At 44.5% G+C, this 22671-nt stretch overlaps 1 protein-coding gene across 3 annotated transcripts in view; it reads right to left on the bottom strand.

The window, feature by feature from the left end:
* Window positions 1-22671, bottom strand: part of trim3b (tripartite motif containing 3b) — a 141450-nt gene that overhangs the window by 60293 nt on the left and 58486 nt on the right. For all 3 annotated transcript variants that reach the window (XM_036967653.1, XM_036967651.1, XM_036967652.1), the window contains 3 exons: window positions 8603-8784; window positions 3111-3240; window positions 2284-2394 (listed from right to left, as the gene is read on the bottom strand). In XM_036967653.1, coding sequence (XP_036823548.1) covers window positions 2284-2394; window positions 3111-3240; window positions 8603-8748 — 387 coding nt within the window. In that variant the 5' untranslated portion in view covers window positions 8749-8784. The remainder of the gene's footprint in view (window positions 1-2283; window positions 2395-3110; window positions 3241-8602; window positions 8785-22671) is intronic.

A 22671-nucleotide genomic window follows, 5' to 3' on the forward strand; every position in this document is an offset into this window, starting at 1 on the left:
GTAGTAGAGGGGTATTTGAGGTAGTAGGGGTAGTAGAGGGCTATTAGTGGTATTTGAGGTAGTAGAGGGGTATTAGTGGTAGTAGGGGGCAGTAGAGGGGTATTTGAGGTAGTTTGGGTAGTAGAGGGCTTTTAGTTGTGGTAGAGGGGTATTGGTGGTAGTAGGGGTTAGTAGAGGGGTATTTGAGATAGTTGGGGTAGTAGAGGGCTATTAGTGGTAGTTGGGGGTAGTAGAGGGGTATTAGTGGTAGTAGAGGGGTATTAGTGGTAGTAGAGGGGTATTGGTGGTAGTAGGGGGCAGTAGAGGTGTATTTGAGGTAGTAGAGGGGTATTAGTGGTAGTAGGGGGCAGTAGAGGGGTATTAGTGGTAGTAGAGGGGTATTGGTGGTAGTAGCGGGCAGTAGAGGGGTATTTGAGGTAGTAGAGGGGTATTTGAGGTAGTTGGGGTAGTAGAGGGCTATTAGTGGTAGTTGGGGTAGTAGAGGGGTATTAGTGGTAGTAGGGGGTAGTAGAGGGGTATTTGGGGTAGTAGAGGGGTATTAGTGGTAGTTGGGGGTAGTAGAGGGGTATCAGTGGTAGTTGGGGGTAGTAGAGGGGTATTAGTGGTAGTAGGGGGCAGTAGAGGGGTATTTGAGGTAGTAGAGGGTTATTTGAGGTAGGTGGGGTAGTAGAGGGGTATTAGTGTTAGTTGGGGGAAGTAGAGGGGTATTTGAGGTAGTAGAGGGGTAGTGGAGGGGTATTAGTGTTAGTAGAGGGTAGTAGAGGGGTATTAGTGGTAGTTGGGGGTAGTAGAGTGGTATTGGAGGTAGTTGGGGTAGTAGAGGGGTATTAGTGGTAGTAGGGGGTAGTAGAGGGGTATTGGTGGTAGTAGGGGGTAGTAGGGGGGTATTTGAGGTAGTAGGGGGGTATTTGAGGTAGTAGAGGGGTATTAGTGGTAGTTGGAGGTAGTAGAGGGGTATTTGAGGTAGTTGGGGTAGTAGGGGGGTATTAGTGGTAGTAGAGGGGTATTAGATGTAGTACTGGGCAGTATAGGGGTATTAGTGGTAGTAGGGGGTAGTAGGGGGGTATTTGAGGTAGTAGAGGGGTATTAGTGGTAGTTGGAGGTAGTAGAGGGGTATTTGAGGTAGTTGGGGTAGTAGGGGGGTATAAGTGGTAGTAGAGGGGTATTAGTGGTAGTAGAGGGGTATTGGTGGTAGTAGGGGGCAGTAGAGGGGTATTTGAGGTAATAGAGGGGTATTTGAGGTAGTTGGGGTAGTAGAGGGGTATTAGTGGTAGTTGGGGGTAGTAGAGGGGTATTTGAGGTAGTAGAGGGGTATTAGTGTTAGTAGGGAGTAGTAGAGGGGTATTAGTGGTAGTTGGGAGTTGGGGGTAGTAGAGTGGTATTGGAGGTAGTTGGGGTAGTATAGGGGTATTAGCGGTAGTAGGGGGTAGTAGAGGGGTATTAGTGGTAGAAGAGGGGTATTTGAGGTAGTTGGGGTTAGTAGAGAGGTATCAGTGGTTGTAGGGGGTAGTAGAGGGGTATTAGTGGTTGTAGGGGGTAGTAGAGGGGTATTAGTGGTAGTAGAGTGGTAGTGGAGGGTAGTAGAGGGGTTTTAGTGGTAGTTGGGGTAGTAGAGGGGTATTAGTGGTCGTTGGGGGTAGTAGAGGGTTATCAGTGGTTGTAGGGGGTAGTAGAGGGGTATTAGTGGTAGTCGAGGGGTATCAGTGGTTGTAGGGGGTAGTGGAGGGTAGTAGAGGGGTATTAGTGGTAGTAGGGGGTAGTAAGAGGGGTATTAGTGGTTGTAGGGGGTAGTGGAGGGTAGTAGAGGGGTATTAGTGGTAGTAGGGGGTAGTAAGAGGGGTATTAGTGGTTTTAGGGGGTAGTAGAGGGGTATTAGTGGTTTTAGGGGGTAGTAGAGGGGTATTAGTGGTTGTAGGGGGTAGTAGAGGGGTATTAGTGGTTGTAGGGGGTAGTAGAGAGGTATTAGTGGTTGTAGGGGGTAGTAGAGGGGTGTCAGTGGTTGTAGGGGGTAGTAGAGGGTTATCAGTGGTTGTAGGGGGTAGTAGAGGGGTATTAGTGGTTGTAGGGGGTAGTAGAGGGTTATTAGTGGTTTTAGGGGGTAGTAGAGGGGTATTAGTGGTTGTAGGGGGTAGTAGAGGGGTATTAGTGGTTGTAGGGGGTAGTAGAGAGGTATTAGTGGTTGTAGGGGGTAGTAGAGGGTTATCAGTGGTTGTAGGGGGTAGTAGAGGGGTAGTAGTGGTTGTAGGGGGTAGTAGAGGGGTACTAATGGTAATAGAACCCTACCTTGCCCTCGTGGTTGGGGCAACAGAGGGGTTTTCCTGCAGCAGCAGCATTAACTGACTCCAGGACACTACAGGCTTCAAGCCTCGAACACTCTGGATCCCTCTGGAGGACCTGACCACAACACAATCAACATCGAGATGTCAACTTTACATGTACTTTTTTTTACATTTATTTTTTTACTGTTGTACATAGAAGACTAAAAAAATACCAGGAAATCAGCTCCAAATGATTTTAATTTATAAAATCTGTTCCCAAGTATTAGAGAGAGTAGAGAGACACATCTACGTAGTAGAGAGACACATTTACATTTGTATATTATCACAAGGTTAAACATTATTATGCTTTAGTCAAATATTATATCTGTTTGGGCTTCTTACAGTCTTCTAATTATATATAACTATGTCCCCCCCGATCATTAGCGCGACTAAAGCTGTCCAATGAAAGCAGACACCACAACACAGTTAAAGATATGGACAGCAATTATCCCTGAATGCTAATCAATAAAAATGGCTGTAAAATTCACCGCTCTGTTTTCTGCTTGTTTACAGCTGGTCATGTCATAGGGGCCCGTTTTGTTACATCATCAACATTAAGAATAAAGGCGCTCTGTTCTAAAAACCCTGTCCCAACTCTCTTGCAGTGTATTATGGGAAACTAACCTGAAATCCACACCTGTTTTATATATATTTAAAGTTCTTGAACTAGTACCCAGGAACTGGTACCCAGGCTACAACCTACCCACAACATAACACACCGCAATCAAACTTCAGACAACAACAACAATAGATAGGCTCTACCTCTGACCACAACAACGAAAGAAGCCGTACCTCCATGAGGTTAGTGATGAAGAAGTTGTTCTGTAAAGCGGATACTCCTTTCTCTGGTAGGATGGACGTCTGTCGACACACAGGACACGACAACGTCAGAGACTCTGGAGGGATGTAGTTCTGTAAACAACTAGAGAGAGAGAGAGAGAGAGAGAGAGAGAGAGAGAGAGAGAGAGAAAGAACAGATTTCTGTTACAAATGATAACATTCTGCAACTGCTTTGGGACGTGTGTATTTGTTACATACTCATACCAAAAGAGCCTGAGCCAGACAACCGTCCTGTCAAACATAACAGAGAGAGAGAGAGGGGGGGGGGTATAGAGAGGGGAGAGCGAGAAGTGTTTCATGGGACAGTACTTCTTTCTCTTTCCTTCTGTCACATATTTCTCGCTCTCCTCCCTTTCATCCCCTGTCTCTTTTCATCCTGAAGACTACATCTGCCCAACGACACCTAAGATCTGCAGTCTGAGACACAGACAGACACCAGCTACAGACACAAGATACCGACTCCTACAGACGCCAGCTCTATGCATAAACAGTAACCTAAAGTAAAGTAACTTTAAGTAACATTTTGGGGTCGAATCCCCCGTTAAATTAAATCTATGTTCAATTTATGAATATTGTTGCACTCCTATACAGAGAAAAGTCAAATTAAACTGACTCAAATTGGAAGAAATTGAACCACTGATTGTTTGCCTCGTGTGTGTTTTTGAGTTTGCCTGTGTGCATGCGTGTGCCTGGTTGGTTATGTTGCCATTTTGGTACCAAGACCTCCGACACCCCCAGCTCTCTTTCCTCCCTCCTCCATCTAAAAGCCTCTGCTAGAGGGGGTGTTTTGTTTCTGACAGAGAGAGAGGGAGAGAGAGAGGGGGACAGAGAGTGAAAGAGAAGGATAGAGAGAGCGGTAGAGAGAAAGATGGATAGAGGGATTTTAATCGTCTCTGACTACCTTTCAACAATGGCCGTCTCTCAGATTGCTGAATGGTGTTGACAGGTCTTAAAACTCAGGAATGTACTTAGAAACTTGAATACCCTTTAGAACCGTTTGGAACCTTTTAGAACCTTTATAATCTTTAAAACATGTAGAACCTTTAGAACCTTTAAAAGCTCTAGAACCTTTAGAAGCTTTATAACTTGTAGAAACTTTAGAACCGTTTAGAACCTTTTAGGACCTTTAAAACATTTAGAACCTTTAGAGGCTCTAGAACCTTTAGAAGCTCTAGAAGCTTTAGAAACTTTAGAAGCTTTCAAACCTTTAGAAGCTCTATACGCTCTAGAACCTTTTAAAACCTTTAGCAGCTTTAGAACGTTGAGAAGCTCTAGAAGCTTTAGAAGCTTTTAAAACCTGTTGAACCTTTAGAACCTTTAGAAGCTTTAGAACATTTAGAAGCTCTATATGCTCTAGAACCTTTTAGAACCTTTAGAAGCTCTAGAACCTTTAGACGTTCTAGAACCTTTAGAAGCTCTAGAACATTTAGAAGCTTTAGAACTTTTAAAAGCTCTAGAACTTTTAGAAGCTCTAGAAGCTTTAGAACATTTAAAACCTTTAGAACCTTTTAGAACATTTAAAACCTTTAGAAGCTCTAGAAGCTATAGAACCTTGAGAACCTTTAGAAGCTCTAGAACCTTTAGAAGCTCTAGAAGCTTTAGAACCTTTAGAAGCTTTAAAAGCTCTAGAACCTTTAGAAGCTCTAGAAGCTTTAGAACATTTAGAAGCTTTCAAACTTTTAGAAGCTCTATAAGCTCTAGAAACTTTAGAAGCTTTAGAACCTTTTGAAGCTTTAGAACCTTTAGAAGCTCTAGAAGCTTTAGAAGCTTTTAAAACCTGTCGAAGCTTTAGAAGCTTTACAACCTTTAGAAGCTTTAGAACCTTTAGACGCTCTAGAAGCTTTAGAAGCTTTAGAACCTTTAGAAGCTCTAGAAGCTTTAGAACCTTTTGAAGGTTTAGAACCTTTAGAAGCTCTAGAAGCTTTAGAAGCTTTTAAAACTTGTCGAAGCTTTAGAAGCTTTACAACCTTTAGAAGCGTTAGAACCTTTAGACGCTCTAGAAGCTTTAGAAGCTTTAGAACCTTTAGAAGCTCTAGAAGCTTTAGAACCTTTTGAAGCTTTAGAACCTTTAGAAGCTCTAGAAGCTTTAGAAGCTTTTAAAACCTGTTGAATCTTTAGAAGCTTTACAACCTTTAGAAGCTTTAGAACCTTTTAGAATCTATCTATGTGATTACCACACTGAACACCTACAGCACCCGATGTCACAGGATGGACAAAAGATCATCAAGGACAACAACCACCCGAGCCACTGCCTGTTCACACCGCTACCATCCAGAAGGAGAGGTCAGTACAGGTGCATTAAAGCTGGGACCGAGAGACTGAAGTATAGCTTCTATCTCAAAGCCATCAGACTGTTAAACAGCCATCACTAACACATTAGAGGCTGCTGTCAACATAAAGACTTGAAATGACTGGCCACTTTAATAAACTGATCACTAGTCACTTTAATAATGCCACTTTAATCATGTTTACATATCTTACATTACTCATCTCATATGTACATACTGTATTTTATGTAATCTATCTATTTCATCTTGCCTATGTCGCTCTGTCATCGCTCATCCATATATTTACATGTATATATTCTTATTCAATTAATTTACTTAGATTTATGTCTATTAGGTAGTTGTGGAATTGTTAGATTACTTGTTAGATATTACTGCGCTGTCGGAACTAGAAGCACAAGCATTTCGCTACACTCACATTAACATCTGCTAACCATGTGTATGTGACCAATAACATCTGCTAACCATGTGACCATTAACATCTGCTAACCATGTGACCAATAACATCTGCTAACCATGTGACCATTAACATCTGCTAACCATGTGTATGTGACCATTAACATCTGCTAGCCATGTGACCAATAACATATGCTAACCATGTGACCAATAACATCTGCTAGCCATGTGTATGTGACCATTAACATCTGCTAACCATGTGTATGTGACCATTAACATCTGCTAACCATGTGTATGTAACCATTAACATCTGCTAACCATGTGTATGTGACCATTAACATCTGCTAACCATGTGACCAATAACATCTGCTAGCCATGTGTATGTGACCATTAACATCTGCTAACCATGTGACCAATAACATCTGCTAACCATGTGACCAATAACATCTGCTAACTATGTGTATGTGACCAATAACATCTGCTAACCATGTGACCAATAACATCTGCTAACCATGTGACCAATAACATCTGCTAACCATGTGTATGTGACCATTAACATCTGCTAACATGTGACCAATAACATCTGCTAACCATGTGACCATTAACATCTGCTAGCCATGTGTATGTGACCATTAACATCTGCTAACCATGTGTATGTGACCATTAACATCTGCTAACCATGTGACCAATAACATCTCTTAGCCATGTGTATGTGACCATTAACATCTGCTAACCATGTGTATGTGACCATTAACATCTGCTAACCATGTGACCAATAACATCTGCTAGCCATGTGTATGTGACCATTAACATCTGCTAACCATGTGACCAATAACATCTGCTAGCCATGTGTATGTGACCATTAACATCTGCTAACCATGTGTATGTGACCATTAACATCTGCTAACCATGTGTATGTGACCATTAACATCTGCTAACCATGTGTATGTGACCATTAACATCTGCTAACCATGTGACCAATAACATCTGTTAGCCATGTGTATGTGACCATTAACATCTGCTAACCATGTGTATGTGACCATTAACATCTGCTAACCATGTGACCAATAACATCTGCTAGCCATGTGTATGTGACCATTAACATCTGCTAACCATGTTTATGTGACCATTAACATCTGCTAACCATGTGTATGTGACCATTAACATCTGCTAACCATGTGACCAATAACATCTGCTAGCCATGTGTATGTGACCATTAACATCTGCTAACCATGTGACCAATAACATCTGCTAACCATGTGTATGTGACCAATAACATCTGCTAACCATGTGACCAATAACATCTGCTAACCATGTGTATGTGACCATTAACATCTGCTAACCATGTGTATGTGACCAATAACATCTGCTAACCATGTGACCAATAACATCTGCTAACCATGTGACCAATAACATCTGCTAACCATGTGACCAATAACATCTGCTAACCATGTGTATGTGACCAATAACATCTGCTAACCATGTGTATGTGACCAATAACATCTGCTAACCATGTGACCAATAACATCTGCTAACCATGTGTATGTGACCATTAACATCTGCTAACCATGTGACCAATAACATCTGCTAACCATGTGACCAATAACATCTGCTAGCCATGTGTATGTGACCATTAACATCTGCTAACCATGTGTATGTGACCATTAACATCTGCTAACCATGTGACCAATAACATCTGTTAGCCATGTGTATGTGACCATTAACATCTGCTAACCATGTGTATGTGACCATTAACATCTGCTAACCATGTGACCAATAACATCTGCTAGCCATGTGTATGTGACCATTAACATCTGCTAACCATGTGACCAATAACATCTGCTAACCATGTGTATGTGACCAATAACATCTGCTAACCATGTGTATGTGACCAATAACATCTGCTAACCATGTGACCAATAACATCTGCTAACCATGTGACCAATAACATCTGCTAACCATGTGTATGTGACCAATAACATCTGCTAACCTTGTGTATGTGACCAATAACATCTGCTAACCATGTGTATGTGACCAATAACATCTGCTAACCATGTGACCAATAACATCTGCTAGCCATGCGTATGTGACCAATAACATCTGCTAACCATGTGTATGTGACCAATAACATCTGCTAACCATGTGACCAATAACATCTGCTAACCATGTGACCAATAACATCTGCTAACCATGTGTATGTGACCAATAACATCTGCTAACCATGTGTATGTGACCAATAACATCTGCTAACCATGTGTATGTGATCAATAACACCTGCTAACCATGTGTATGTGACCAATAACATCTGCTAACCATGTGTATGTGACCAATAACATCTGCTAACCATGTGGATGTGACCAATAGCATCTGCTAACCATGTGTATGTGACCAATAACATCTGCTAACCATGTGTATGTGACCAATAACACCTGCTAACCATGTGTATGTGACCAATACGATTTGATTTAAGTTTGAGCTAACGGTAAGTAATTTAGTAGGGTAGGGTTTAGGGGTTAGGGTATAGGATGTAGGGTGTAGTGGTTAGGGTATAGGATGTAGGGTGTAGTGTAAACTTACTTCTCACAGAAGGTGTGTAGGCAGGGCTGGACTTTAGGGTTGTGGTAGAGGTTAGGGTATAGGATGTAGGGTGTAGTGGTTAGGGTATAGGATGTAGGGTGTAGTGGTTAGGGTATAGGATGTAGGGTGTAGTGGTTAAGGTATGGGATGTAGGGTGTAGTGGTTAGGTGTATGGTAGAGACTTACTTCTCACAGAAGGTGTGCAGGCAGGGCAGGACTTTAGGGTTGTGGTAGTGGTCCAGACAGATGCTGCAGACCAGGAACTGTTTGTCTATCTGCCGGACCACCGGGCTGGTGCCGCCTGTCTCCCGCTGCGCCATGGGAACAGACATTCACACACACAGCCAGCCACCGCCACTACACTTAACCTGCAGAGAGGGGGGGAGAGAGAGAGAGAGAGAGAGAGAGAGAGAGACAGAGAGAGAGAGAGAGAGAGAGAGACAGACAGAGAGAGAGAGACAGAGAGAGACAGAGAGACAGAGAGAGAGAGATGTCTTTATTCATTTTGAACTTTTGGGAGTGTGATGCTTACTGTAAACGTTTTTACTGTTTATTAGAGAGAGAGAGAGAGAGCGAGAGAGAGAGATAGAGAGAGAGATAGAGAGAGAAAAAAATAATAATAATGGGCTACGGTCGAGGAGGAGCTTGAGTCTTATGAGGGGTTCGTGGCTCTGTTTAAATGCATTTTGGATCATCCCGCAGCGAGGTAGGTGAGCTTCAGCTGTTGGCTTCTAGGATTCGGAAACCATCACACCATGGAGCCCAATCACCAGGAAAACATCCCCTTCATCACCACAAGATTGTCCTCTGCCTGCTTCAGCACTATAACCCTACCATCTCATGGTCGAGGATGAGAATCACCGACTGGTCACTTGAATGTCAGAAGACCAGCTTTCCTGTCCAATGTTGTTCCACATCGGTTGAATGTCCCATGGTTGCCCTCCAGCTCAAAATCCCGGAGGAATATCATGATCAAAGGGAGGTATTCTCCAAGACTCTCGCTACCCGTCTCCCTCCTCATCACCACTGGGACTGTGGCCATTGACCTGTTTTCCGGTGCTACACCTCCGCACCTCTACCCTCTGTCGGTGGCTGAGACCAGGCTCATGGAGGACTCATTCAAGAGGCCGTCCAACAGGGTTTCATCCGCAGGTCCATGTCTCCTGCATAGGCTGGTTTCTTCTTTGTGGCCAAGAAGGAAGGAGGATTACGCCCTTGTATCGATTACGGTGGACTCAATGACATCACCACGAAGTATCGGTACCCTCTCCCGCTGGTGCCGACAGCCATCGAGCAGCTCCGCGGGGCCCGGTTCTTCACCAAACTGGACCTGCGGAGTGCCTACAATCTCATTCGCATTCAGGAGGGGGATGAGTGGAAGATGGTGTTCAGCATAATGTCTGGTCACTACGAGTACTTGGTTATGCCCTTTGGCTTAGCCAATGCTCTGTCAGTGTTCCAGGCATTCGTCAATGAGGTGTTCAGGTGGTTGTGTACATCGATGACATCCTGATCTCCTGGAGGATCACGTCACTCACGTTTGAGCAGTCCTGGAACGCCTCTTGGCTAACCACCTGTTCGTCAGGGCGAAGTGCCAAATCCACCAGAGGGCTGTCTCCTTTTTGGGCTACCAAATCACCCCGCAGGGAGTGGGGATGGAGGTCAAGAAGGTAGATGCGGTAAGGTCATGGCCAGTCCCAACCACCATCAAGGGGTTTGTCAACTTTTACCCGATTCATCAGGAATTTCAGCTCCCTCGCCACCTCTCACCTCCCTCCTCAAGGGTGGGCCTCGTAAGTTGGTTTGGTCTCCAGCAGCCGATGAGGCCTTTCGTCTCCTCAAGGGGTGTTCCACCTCCGCCTCCTTGCTAAAACACCCAGATCCCACGCTACCTTTTGTGGTTGAGGTAAACGCATCGGAGGTGGGTGTGGGGGCGGTTTTGTCACAAAGACGGGGGGGGAGGGGGGACCCACTAAAATTGTATCCTTGTGGTTTCTTCTCCAAGAAACTGTCCCCCAAAACAGAGGAATTACGACGTCAGTGACCGGGAGCTCTTGGCAGTGAAGTTGGCTTTAGAGTGGAGACACTGGCTGGAGGGCGCCAAGGAACCATTCGTCATCTTAACCGACCATCAGAACCTTGAGTACATACGGACAGCGAGGAGACTGAATCCACACCAAGCCAGGTGGGCCCTATTCTTCACCAGGTTCAACTTCACGCTGACCTATCGCCCAGGTTCTAAGAACATCAAGACCGATGCCCTGTCCCGTATTTACATTTCGGGAGAGACTCCTGTTCAGAAGGCACCCATAATCCCATCCTCGTCAGTCGTGGGTCCAGTTGTTTGGGATGTGGATATCCGCCAGGTTCTAGAGAGGGAGCCCTCACCCTGGAATTGTCCTCCCGTGCGCATCTACGTTCCCACAGGGATAATGGATCGGCTGCTGACCTGGGCACACACATCTACGTTCCCATGGGGATAATGGATCGGTTGCTGACCTGGGCACACAGCTGTCGTCGCTGGTCATCCTGGTATTTCTCGCACCATCCATTCCATCACTGAGAAGTAATGGTGGCCCACCTTGGTGCATGATGTTACGCAGTATGTCATACCCTGTTCCGTGTGCTCAAACCAAGTCCCCCCCCCCCCCCCCCCCCCGGAATGCTCCTGCAGGAAAGCTCCTGCCGCTTCCCGTACCTCAGCGACCTTGGTCCCATCTATCCATTGACTTTGTTACTGATCTCCCCCCGCTTCTGATGGTTTCACCACCATTCTGGTGGTAGTGGATAGATTCTCCAAGTCATGTCGTTTAATCCTGGTCTTCCTGGTCTACCCACTCCTCTCCGGGTCGCTGAGGCACTCCTCCAGCAGGTCTTCCCGGCATTATGGCCTTCTAGAGGACATAGTCTCGGACCGTGGCCCCCAATTCACAACCTGAGTATGGGAAGGCATTCTTGGAGAAGCTCTGTGTCATCCGGGTATCGGCCTCAGTTTAACAGGCAGGTGGAGATGATGAATCAGGAGCTGAGGAGGTTCCCAAGGAGTCACTGTCAGGACCGGCAGGGTGAATGGGCTCGTTTCCTTCCTTGGGCAGAGTACGCCCAGAACTCTCTACGTCACTCCTCCACTGGGTTGACCCCCTACCAGTGTGTTGGTTTTCCAGCCGGCCCTGGCCCCATGGACCCCGGGCCAGACCACAGCTCCTGCAGTAGATGAGTGGTTACGGCGCGTCGTGTGGAACAATGCACACTTGAGCCTGTGGTTGTGAATAGCAGTGGGGCCTGTGGTTGTGAATAGCAGTGGGGCCTGTGGTTGTGAATAGCAGTGGGGCCTGTGGTTGTGAATAGCAGTGGGGCCTGTGGTTGTGAATAGCAGTGGGGCCTGTGGTTGTGAATAGCAGTGGGGCCTGTGGTTGTGAATAGCAGTGGGGCCTGTGGTTGTGAGTAGTGGTGGGGACTGTGGTTGTGAGTAGTGGTGGGGCCTGTGGTTGTGAATAGCAGTGGGGCCTGTGGTTGTGAATAGCAGTGGGCCTGTGGTTGTGAATAGTGGTGGGGACTGTGGTTGTGAGTAGTGGTGGGGCCTGTGGTTGTGAGTAGTGGTGGGGACTGTGGTTGTGAGTAGTGGTGGGGCCTGTGGTTGTGAATAGCAGGGGCCTGTGGTTGTGAATAGCAGGGGGCCTGTGGTTGTGAGTAGTGGTGGGGACTGTGGTTGTGAATAGCAGTGGGCATGTGGTTGTGAGTAGTGGTGGGGACTGTGGTTGTGAGTAGTGGTGGGGACTGTGGTTGTGAGTAGTGGTGGGGACTGTGGTTGTGAGTAGTGGTGGGGACTGTATTTGCATTTGTATTTACTTAGGCCTCACTCCCTCCTATCTGAGATATCTACTGCAGCCCTCATCCTCCACATACAACACCCGTTCTGCCAGTCACATTCTGTTAAAGGTCCCCAAAGCGCACACACATCCCTGGGTCGCTCCTCTTTTCAGTTCTCTGCAGCTAGCGACTGGAACGAGCTGCAATGAACACTCAAACTGGACAGTTTTATCTCAATCTCTTCACTCAAAGACACAATCATGGACACTCTGACAGTTGTGGCTGCTTTGTGTGATGTATTGTTGTCTCTACCTTCCTGCCCTTTGTGCTGTTGGCGCCCAATCATGTTTGTACCCTGTGCTGCTACCATGTTGTGTTGCTACCGTGTTGTGTTGCTATCGTGTTGTGTTGCTACCATGTTGTGTTGCTACCATGTTGTGTTGCTACCATGTTGTGCTGCTACCATGTTGTGATGCTATCATGATGTGCTGCTACCATGTTGTGCTGCTACCATGTTGTGATGCTACCATGTTGTGTTGCTACCATGTTGTGTTGCTACCATGTTGTGTTGCTACCATGTTGTGTTGCTACCATGTTGTGCTGCTACCATGTTGTGATGCTATCATGTTGTGCTGCTACCATGTTGTGCTGCTACCATGTTGTGCTGCTACCATGTTGTGATGCTATCATGTTGTGCTGCTACCATGTTGTGTTGCTACCATGTTGTGTTGCTACCATGTTGTTGTCATGTTGTGTTGCTACCATGCTGTGTTGTCATGTGTTGCTGCCATGCTGTGTTGTCATGTTGTGTTGCTACCATGCTGTGTAGTCATGTGTTGCTGCCATGCTGTGTTGTCATGTGTTGCTGCCATGCTATGTTGTTGTCTTTAGGTCTCTCTTTATGTAGTGTTGTGTTGTCTCTCGTCGTGATGTGTGTTTTAGTCCTATATTTATATACAGTTAATTTTTTATTTTTCATCCCAGGCCCCCGTCCCCCGTCCCCGCACACTCACACACACACACACACACACACAAATAGGTCAAGTGACACCAGTATCCATCCAAACCTCACATAAAAACAAGACTGTACAGCACATACTGAGTGTACAAATCATTAAGAACACCTGCTCTTTCCATGACACAGACTGACCAGGTGAATCCAGGTGAAAGATATGATCCCTTGTGGATGTCATCTGTTAAATCCACTTCATATCAGTATAGATTGTCCCGTGGAGTTCGTAAAGCCTGACGCTTTAGAACACCAGGATCGTGGGTTCGATTCCCACGAGTAGAACAAACATGTACTTGCAGTAATGTGTAGTTTTTAGATGCTGTTTGAGGAACTAGAAGCATTCCCAGTGGGTCAGGGAATTTACCATTCATATTCCTAACACACATTAAAACACTGCCCCCCCACACACACACACACACACATGCACACACACACACACACATATGCACACATGCACACACACACACGCACACATGCACATGCAAGCATAAACAAACAAACATTCCACCCCCCAAACACCCCATTTTGGACATCTGCTACAGATATACTGGAGTCCTAAATCTGTAGCAGATTCCCTGCTGTTACCGTGCTGACGCTGATCTGGATAACACACACACACACATGCACATACACACACACACACAGGCATGCACACACACACATGCACACACACACATGCACACACACACACACATACATACAAGCATATATTTACTCACAAACACACGCAAAAACACAATCTCTTTCTGTTCTTTTCTCTCTCTCTCACTCTATATATAACACTACCCACCCTATACACTACCCATCCCATATAATACCACTCTATATACTACCCACCCTATACACTACCCACCCTATACACTACCCATCCCATATAATACCACTCTATATACTACCCACCCTATACACTACCCACCCTATACACTACCCATCCCATATAATACCACCCTATATACCCTCTACCCATCCCATATAATACCACTCTATATACTACCCATCCCATATATACCACCCAATACACTACCCACCCTATATACTACCACCCTATATACTACCCATCCCATATAATACCACTCTAAAAACGACCCATCCCATATAATACCACCCTATACACTACCCACCCTATACACTACCCACCCTATATACTACCACCCTATCTATATACTACCCATCCCATATAATACCACTCTAAAAACTACCCATCCCATATAATACCACCCTATATACTACCACCCTATATACTACCCACCCTATATACTACCATCCTATATACTACCGCCCTATATACTACCACCCTATATACTACCCACCCTATATACTACCACCCTATATACTACCCACCCTATATACTACCACCCTATATACTACCACCCTATATACTACCCACCATACACATGAACCACTACCACCCGTCTTCTCTCTCTCTGTCTCTCTGTCTCTCTCTTTCTCTCTGTCTGTCTCCTCTCTCTGTCTCTCTGTCTCTGTCACTGTCTCTCTCTCCTCTCTCTTCTCTGTCTCTCTGTCCTTCATTCTCTGTCTCTATGTGTCTCTGTCTCTCTGTGTCTCTGTCTCTGTCTCTCTCTCTCTCTCCTCTCTCTGTGTCTCTCTCTCCTCTCTCTGTGTCTCTCTCTCCTCTCTCTGTCTCTCTCTGTCTCTCTCTGTCTCTCTCTCTCTCTCTCTCTCTGTCTCTCTCTCTCTCTGTCTCTCTCTCTCTCTCTGTCTCTCTCTCTGTCTCTCTGTCTCTCTCTCTGTCTCTCTGTCTCTCTCTCTCTCCTCTCCTCTCCTCTCCTCTCCTCTCCTCTCCTCTCCTCTCCTCTCCTCTCCTCTCTCTCTCTCTCCTCTGAGAGTGTCGTCATAGCATTCTTTGGCTGTGTTTAGGGCTTAGCAGAACGAGGGGAGTCACGTCCTCTGGAGGAGCGTGATGACGAGGGGGGATAAACATGAGGGGGGTCTGATATGGGCATGGAGATATCAACCTCTGCCCTGAACACACACACACACACACCAACACACACGCTAGCACACACACACTAACACACACACACACTAGCACACACACACACGCTAGCACACACACTCTAATACACACACACTAGCACACACACTCACAAGAGATAGACAGACCCTATACACTACCACCCTAGAGTGTGTGTCCCTTCCACCCTATATACTACCGCCCTTTATACTAACGCCCTATATATCTACTACCCTATACACTACCCACCCTATATACTACCACCCTATACACTACCCACCCTATACACTACCCACCCTATACACTACCCACCCTATATACTACCAGCCTATACACTACCCACCCTATATACTACCACCCTATACACTAACCACCCTATATACTACCACCCTATACACTACCACCCTATACACTACCCACCCTATACACTACCCACCCTATACACTACCCACCCTATATACTACCACCCTATACACTACCCACCCTATATACTACCACCCTATACACTACCCACCCTATACACTACCCACCCTATACACTACCACCCTAGAGTGTGTGTCCCTTCCACCCTATATACTACCGCCCTTTATACTAACGCCCTATATATCTACTACCCTATACACTACCCACCCTATATACTACCACCCTATACACTACCCACCCTATACACTACCCACCCTATACACTACCCACCCTATATACTACCAGCCTATACACTACCCACCCTATTTACTACCACCCTATACACTACCCACCCTATATACTACCACCCTATACACTACCCACCCTATACACTACCCACCCTATATACTACCCACCCTATATACTACCACCCTATACACTACCACCCTATACACTACCCACCCTATACACTACCCACCCTATACACTACCCACCCTATATACTACCACCCTATACACTACCCACCCTATATACTACCACCCTATACACTACCCACCCTATACACTACCCACCCTATATACTACCCACCCTATACACTACCCACCCTATACACTACCCACCCTATATACTACCACCCTATACACTACCCACCCTATATACTACCACCCTATACACTACCCACCCTATATACTACCACCCTATATACTACCACCCTATATACTACCCACCCTATATAATACCACCCTATATACTACCCACCCTATACACTACCCACCCTATACACTACCCACCCTATATACTACCACCCTATACACTGTTTCCCTAAATACTACCCACCCTATACTCTACCACCCTATATGCTATACCCTATACTCTACCACCCTATATACTATACCCTATAAAATACCACCCTATATACTATACCCTATACTCTACCACCCTATATACTACCACCCTATACACTACCCACCCTATTTACTACCACCCTATACACTACCCACCCTATATACTACCACCCTATACACTACCACCCTATATACTACCCACCCTATATAATACCACCCTATATACTACCCACCCTATACACTACCACCCTATATACTACCATACTACCCACCCTATATAATACCACCCTATATACTACCCACCCTATACACTACCCACCCTATACACTACCCACCCTATATACTACCACCCTATACACTGTTTCCCTAAATACTACCCACCCTATACTCTACCACCCTATATTCTATACCCTATACTCTACCACCCTATATACTATACCCTATAATATACCACCCTATATACTATACCCTATAAAATACCACCCTATATACTATACCCTATAATATACCACCCTATATACTATACCCTATAATATACCACCCTATATACTATACCCTATAATATACCACCCTATATACTATACCCTATACTCTACCACCCTATATACTATACCCTATAATATACCACCCTATATACTATACCCTATAATATACCACCCTATATACTATACCCTTGTAATATACCATCCTATATACTTTACCCTATAATATACCACCCTATATACTATACCCTATAATATACCACCCTATATACTATACCCACCGAATCACAGACAGACATTAATTTACACTCTATCCCACAGTGTGTAATCAAACCTCCCGGAGGAAGTCACCTCCTGAAGTCAATCACATGACCTATCCTCCGCAGTATTCTAACCTTAAGTGGAGGAGTGGGATGTTGACATTAAAACAAAGAACGGGGAAGGAGCTCCACGTGTTCACCACGGCAACTAAGGAAGCAAAAAAAAAAAAAAAAAACAGAAACATCTCACTCAAACTCAAAAGCCAAGCGTTCTTCAACAGGACGTGCGTACTACTCTATGGGAAGCAGAGACATGCAGGTCTTAGACTAATCGTAAGCATAAAACGGTCTGAGAGGATTTCTAATACATACGAAAAGGAATTAAAACGGAAGTCGAGTACCATTCAAGAGCAGGATTGGAGATGGGTCGGGCCACTCAGTCCGGAGAGGCCCAGAGAAAAATCACAAAAAACATGACCGGGAATGGAATCCATAAGGAAAGTGAATAGGAGGCCGTCCAAACAATGACCTGGTGTAGGTGTCTAGACCCAGAAATCAAGAGAAACAAAGCCCTCACCCTGTGGGTTCTTCGTCATCCAAATGCGTTGGACTCAAAACAACAACACTTCAACCAAACCAACAGCATCCGTTTTGACTTCTGTTTTCACTGTCGCTAGTACAACAGGTAGAAAAACAAGATGTCGCCTACAGCTGAACTGAATGTGAACGATCGAACTGCTTCAGTGTGATTTGTTGTTGTTGTGCGTTTCTGGACTTTGTCCCCACAAAGCTAGCTTGGATTTGCCTATTAACAAGGGTGGTGGTGGTGTGTAGGGGATAAAAGACACACACACAGACACACACATTCAGAGCACACAGACACACATATTCAGAGCCTGTTGGTCATACTGAGTTGACCTGCTTTTGCCCCACAACTAACTCACCTCACCTGAGAACAGTACAAAGACATACAGTGGGGCAAAAAAAGTATTTAGTCAGCCACCAATTGTGCAAGTTCTCCCAGCAACAGCCCCAAAACATCACTGCTCTAGAGGAGATCTGCATGGAGGAATGGGCCAAAATACCAGCAACAGTGTGTGAAAACCTTGTGAAGACTTACAGAAAACGTTTGACCTCTGTCATTGCCAACAAAGGGTATATAACAAAGTATTGAGATAAACTTTTGTTATTGACCAAATACTTATTTTCCACCATAATTTGCAAATAAATTCATAAAAAAATCCTACAATGTGATTTTCTGGAGAAAAAAAATCTAATTTTGTCTGTCATAGTTGAAGTGTATCTATGATGAAAATTACAGGCTTCTCTCATCTTTTTAAGTGGGAGAACTTGCACAATTGGTGGCTGACTAAATACTTTTTTGCCTCACTGTATAGTGTGTGTGCAAATGTGTGTGTGCGTGCGTGCGCGCGCACGTGCAGGGCTTTCACAATTACCATAGAACTGTGTAACCGACGGTCATTAAAACAAAATAACCGTCATAACCATAAAATTAAAATAACAAAATAAAAAAATATATATTGTTTTTTGATCCTCGAAAACCGCTGACTGAAGACGGGACTGCCGGGCATTTGGGTAGTTGAGTCCAGTTCAGTCCGTTTCTACGGTAACGTGGACAATCAACAACGTAAAAGAGTCTTCAGTTGCCTAGGCAACTGCCCCCCCCCCCCCCCCCCCCACACACACAATGCAGAAGCAGCATACATAGAAATAAAGTGGAAAGTGGAACCTCTGAAGCGTATGCTTCCAACCCTAAACAGTTTGCGCATATATTATGACAAAATATTTTGCCGGTTTTTGTTAGTTTTGATGGTCGGCAGGGTTTTTTTTTCTGGGTTGTTTTTCGGCTGTTCGAGCCCACACCTTTTTTTTTTTCTTCTTCTTGAGGCAAGTCAATGTTCGGTATCTGAAGTCTACACTCCTTCGCCCGTGATTGGTCAACAGAAGGGATTCTTCAAAGAAGTGATTGGTTGTCATTCAACGAGAGACCACTTGGTAAGACCTCTGAACAAAACAAAACGTATTACAGATTTCTTGATTTATCTGCAGTCTCAGTACAGAACCAGTGATCAACATAATACCTTGTAGTCTCAGTACAGAACTAGTGATCAACCTAGTACCCTGTAGTCTCAGTACAGAATTAGTGATCAACCTAATACCCTACAGTCTCAGTACAGAACCAGTGATCAACATAATACCTTGTAGTCTCAGTACAGAACTAGTGATCAACCTAGTACCCTGTAGTCTCAGTACAGAATTAGTGATCAACCTAATACCCTATAGTCTCAGTACAGAACTAGTGATCACCCTAATACCCTATAGTCTCAGTACAGAACTAGTGATCAACATAATACCTTGTAGTCTCAGTACAGATCTAGTGATCAACCTAGTACCCTGTAGTCTCAGTACAGAATTAGTGATCAACATAATACCTTGTAGTCTCAGTACAGATCTAGTGATCAACCTAGTACCCTGTAGTCTCAGTACAGAATTAGTGATCAACCTAATACAGTGTAGTCTCAGTACACAACTAGTGATCAACCTAATACCCTGTAGTCTCAGTACAGAACTAGTGATCACCCTAATACCCTATAGTCTCAGTACAGAACTAGTGATCACCCTAATACCCTGTAGTCTCAGTACAGAACAGAACTAGTGATCAACCTAATACCCTGTAGTCTCAGTACAGAACTAGTGATCACCCTAATACCCTGTAGTCTCAGTACAGAACAGAACTAGTGATCAACCTAATACCCTGTAGTCTCAGTACAGAACTAGTGATCACCCTAATACCCTGTAGTCTCAGTACAGAACAGAACTAGTGATCAACCTAATACCCTGTAGTCTCAGTACAGAACTAATGATCACCCTAGTACTCTATAGTCTCAGTACAGAACAGAACCAGTGATCAACCTAATACCCTGTAGTCTCAGTACAGAACAGAACCAGTGATCAACCTAATACCCTACAGTTTCAGTACAGAACAGAACTACTGATCAACCTAATACCCTGCATTCTCAGTACAGAACTAGTGATCAACCTAATACCCTGTAAGCTCAGTACAGAACAGAACCAGTGATCAACCTAATACCCTACAGTCTCAGTACAGAACCAGTGATCAACCTAATACCCTGTAGTCTCAGTACAGAACTAGTGATTAACCTAATACCCTGTAGTCTCAGTACAGAACTAGTGATCAACCTAATACCCTGTAGTCTCAGTACACAACTAGTGATCAACCTAATACCCTGTAGTCTCAGTACAGAACTAGTGATCAACCTAGTACCCTGTAGTCTCAGTACAGAACTAGTGATCAACCTAATACCCTGCAGTCTCAGTATAGAACAGAACCAGTGATCAACCTAATACCCTACAGTCTCAGTACAGAACAGAACTAATGATCAACCTAATACCCTGTAGTCTCAGTACAGAACTAGTGATCAGCCTAATACCCTGTTGTCTCAGTACAGAACAGAACTAGTGATCAACCTAATACCCCGCAGTCTCAGTACAGAACTAGTGATCACCCTAGTACCCTATAGTCTCAGTACAGAACAGAACCAGTGATCAACCTAATACACTGTAGTCTCAGTACAGTACAGAACTAGTGATTAACCTAGTACCCTGCAGTATCAGTACAGAACAGAACTAGTGATTAACCTAGTACCCTGCAGTATCAGTACAGAACAGAACTAGTGATCAACCTAGTACCCTGCAGTCTCAGTACAGAACTAGTGATCAACCTAATACCCTGCAGTCTCAGTACAGAACAGAACCAGTGATCAGCCTAGTACCCTGTAGTCTCAGTACAGAACAGAACTAGTGATCAACCTAATACCCTGCAGTCTCAGTACAGAACTAGTGATCAACCTAATACCCTGTAGTCTCAGTACAGAACAGAACTAGTGATCAACCTATTACCCTGCAGTCTCAGTACAGAACTAGTGATCAACCTAATACCCTGTAGTCTCAGTACAGAACTATTGATCAACCTAATACCCTGTAGTCTCAGTACAGAACAGAACTAGTGATCAACCTAATACCCTGTAGTCTCAGTACAGAACTAGTGATCACCCTAATACCCTGTAGTCTCAGTACAGAACAGAACTAGTGATCAACCTAATACCCTGTAGTCTCAGTACAGAACTAGTGATCACCCTAATACCCTGTAGTCTCAGTACAGAACAGAACTAGTGATCAACCTAATACCCTGTAGTCTCAGTACAGAACTAATGATCACCCTAGTACTCTATAGTCTCAGTACAGAACAGAACCAGTGATCAACCTAATACCCTGTAGTCTCAGTACAGAACAGAACCAGTGATCAACCTAATACCCTACAGTCTCAGTACAGAACAGAACTACTGATCAACCTAATACCCTGCATTCTCAGTACAGAACTAGTGATCAACCTAATACCCTGTAAGCTCAGTACAGAACAGAACCAGTGATCAACCTAATACCCTACAGTCTCAGTACAGAACCAGTGATCAACCTAATACCCTGTAGTCTCAGTACAGAACTAGTGATTAACCTAATACCCTGTAGTCTCAGTACAGAACTAGTGATCAACCTAATACCCTGTAGTCTCAGTACACAACTAGTGATCAACCTAATACCCTGTAGTCTCAGTACAGAACTAGTGATCAACCTAGTACCCTGTAGTCTCAGTACAGAACTAGTGATCAACCTAATACCCTGCAGTCTCAGTATAGAACAGAACCAGTGATCAACCTAATACCCTACAGTCTCAGTACAGAACAGAACGAATGATCAACCTAATACCCTGTAGTCTCAGTACAGAACTAGTGATCAGCCTAATACCCTGTTGTCTCAGTACAGAACAGAACTAGTGATCAACCTAATACCCCGCAGTCTCAGTACAGAACTAGTGATCACCCTAGTACCCTATAGTCTCAGTACAGAACAGAACCAGTGATCAACCTAATACACTGTAGTCTCAGTACAGTACAGAACTAGTGATTAACCTAGTACCCTGCAGTATCAGTACAGAACAGAACTAGTGATTAACCTAGTACCCTGCAGTATCAGTACAGAACAGAACTAGTGATCAACCTAGTACCCTGCAGTCTCAGTACAGAACTAGTGATCAACCTAATACCCTGCAGTCTCAGTACAGAACAGAACCAGTGATCAGCCTAGTACCCTGTAGTCTCAGTACAGAACAGAACTAGTGATCAACCTAATACCCTGCAGTCTCAGTACAGAACTAGTGATCAACCTAATACCCTGTAGTCTCAGTACAGAACAGAACTAGTGATCAACCTATTACCCTGCAGTCTCAGTACAGAACTAGTGATCAACCTAATACCCTGTAGTCTCAGTACAGAACTATTGATCAACCTAATACCCTGTAGTCTCAGTACAGAACAGAACTAGTAATCAACCTAATACCCTGTCGTCTCAGTACAGAACCAGTGATCAACC

This window comes from Oncorhynchus mykiss, chromosome Y (genome assembly GCF_013265735.2).
Source record: "Oncorhynchus mykiss isolate Arlee chromosome Y, USDA_OmykA_1.1, whole genome shotgun sequence".
NCBI classification, from domain to species: Eukaryota; Metazoa; Chordata; class Actinopteri; order Salmoniformes; family Salmonidae; genus Oncorhynchus; species Oncorhynchus mykiss.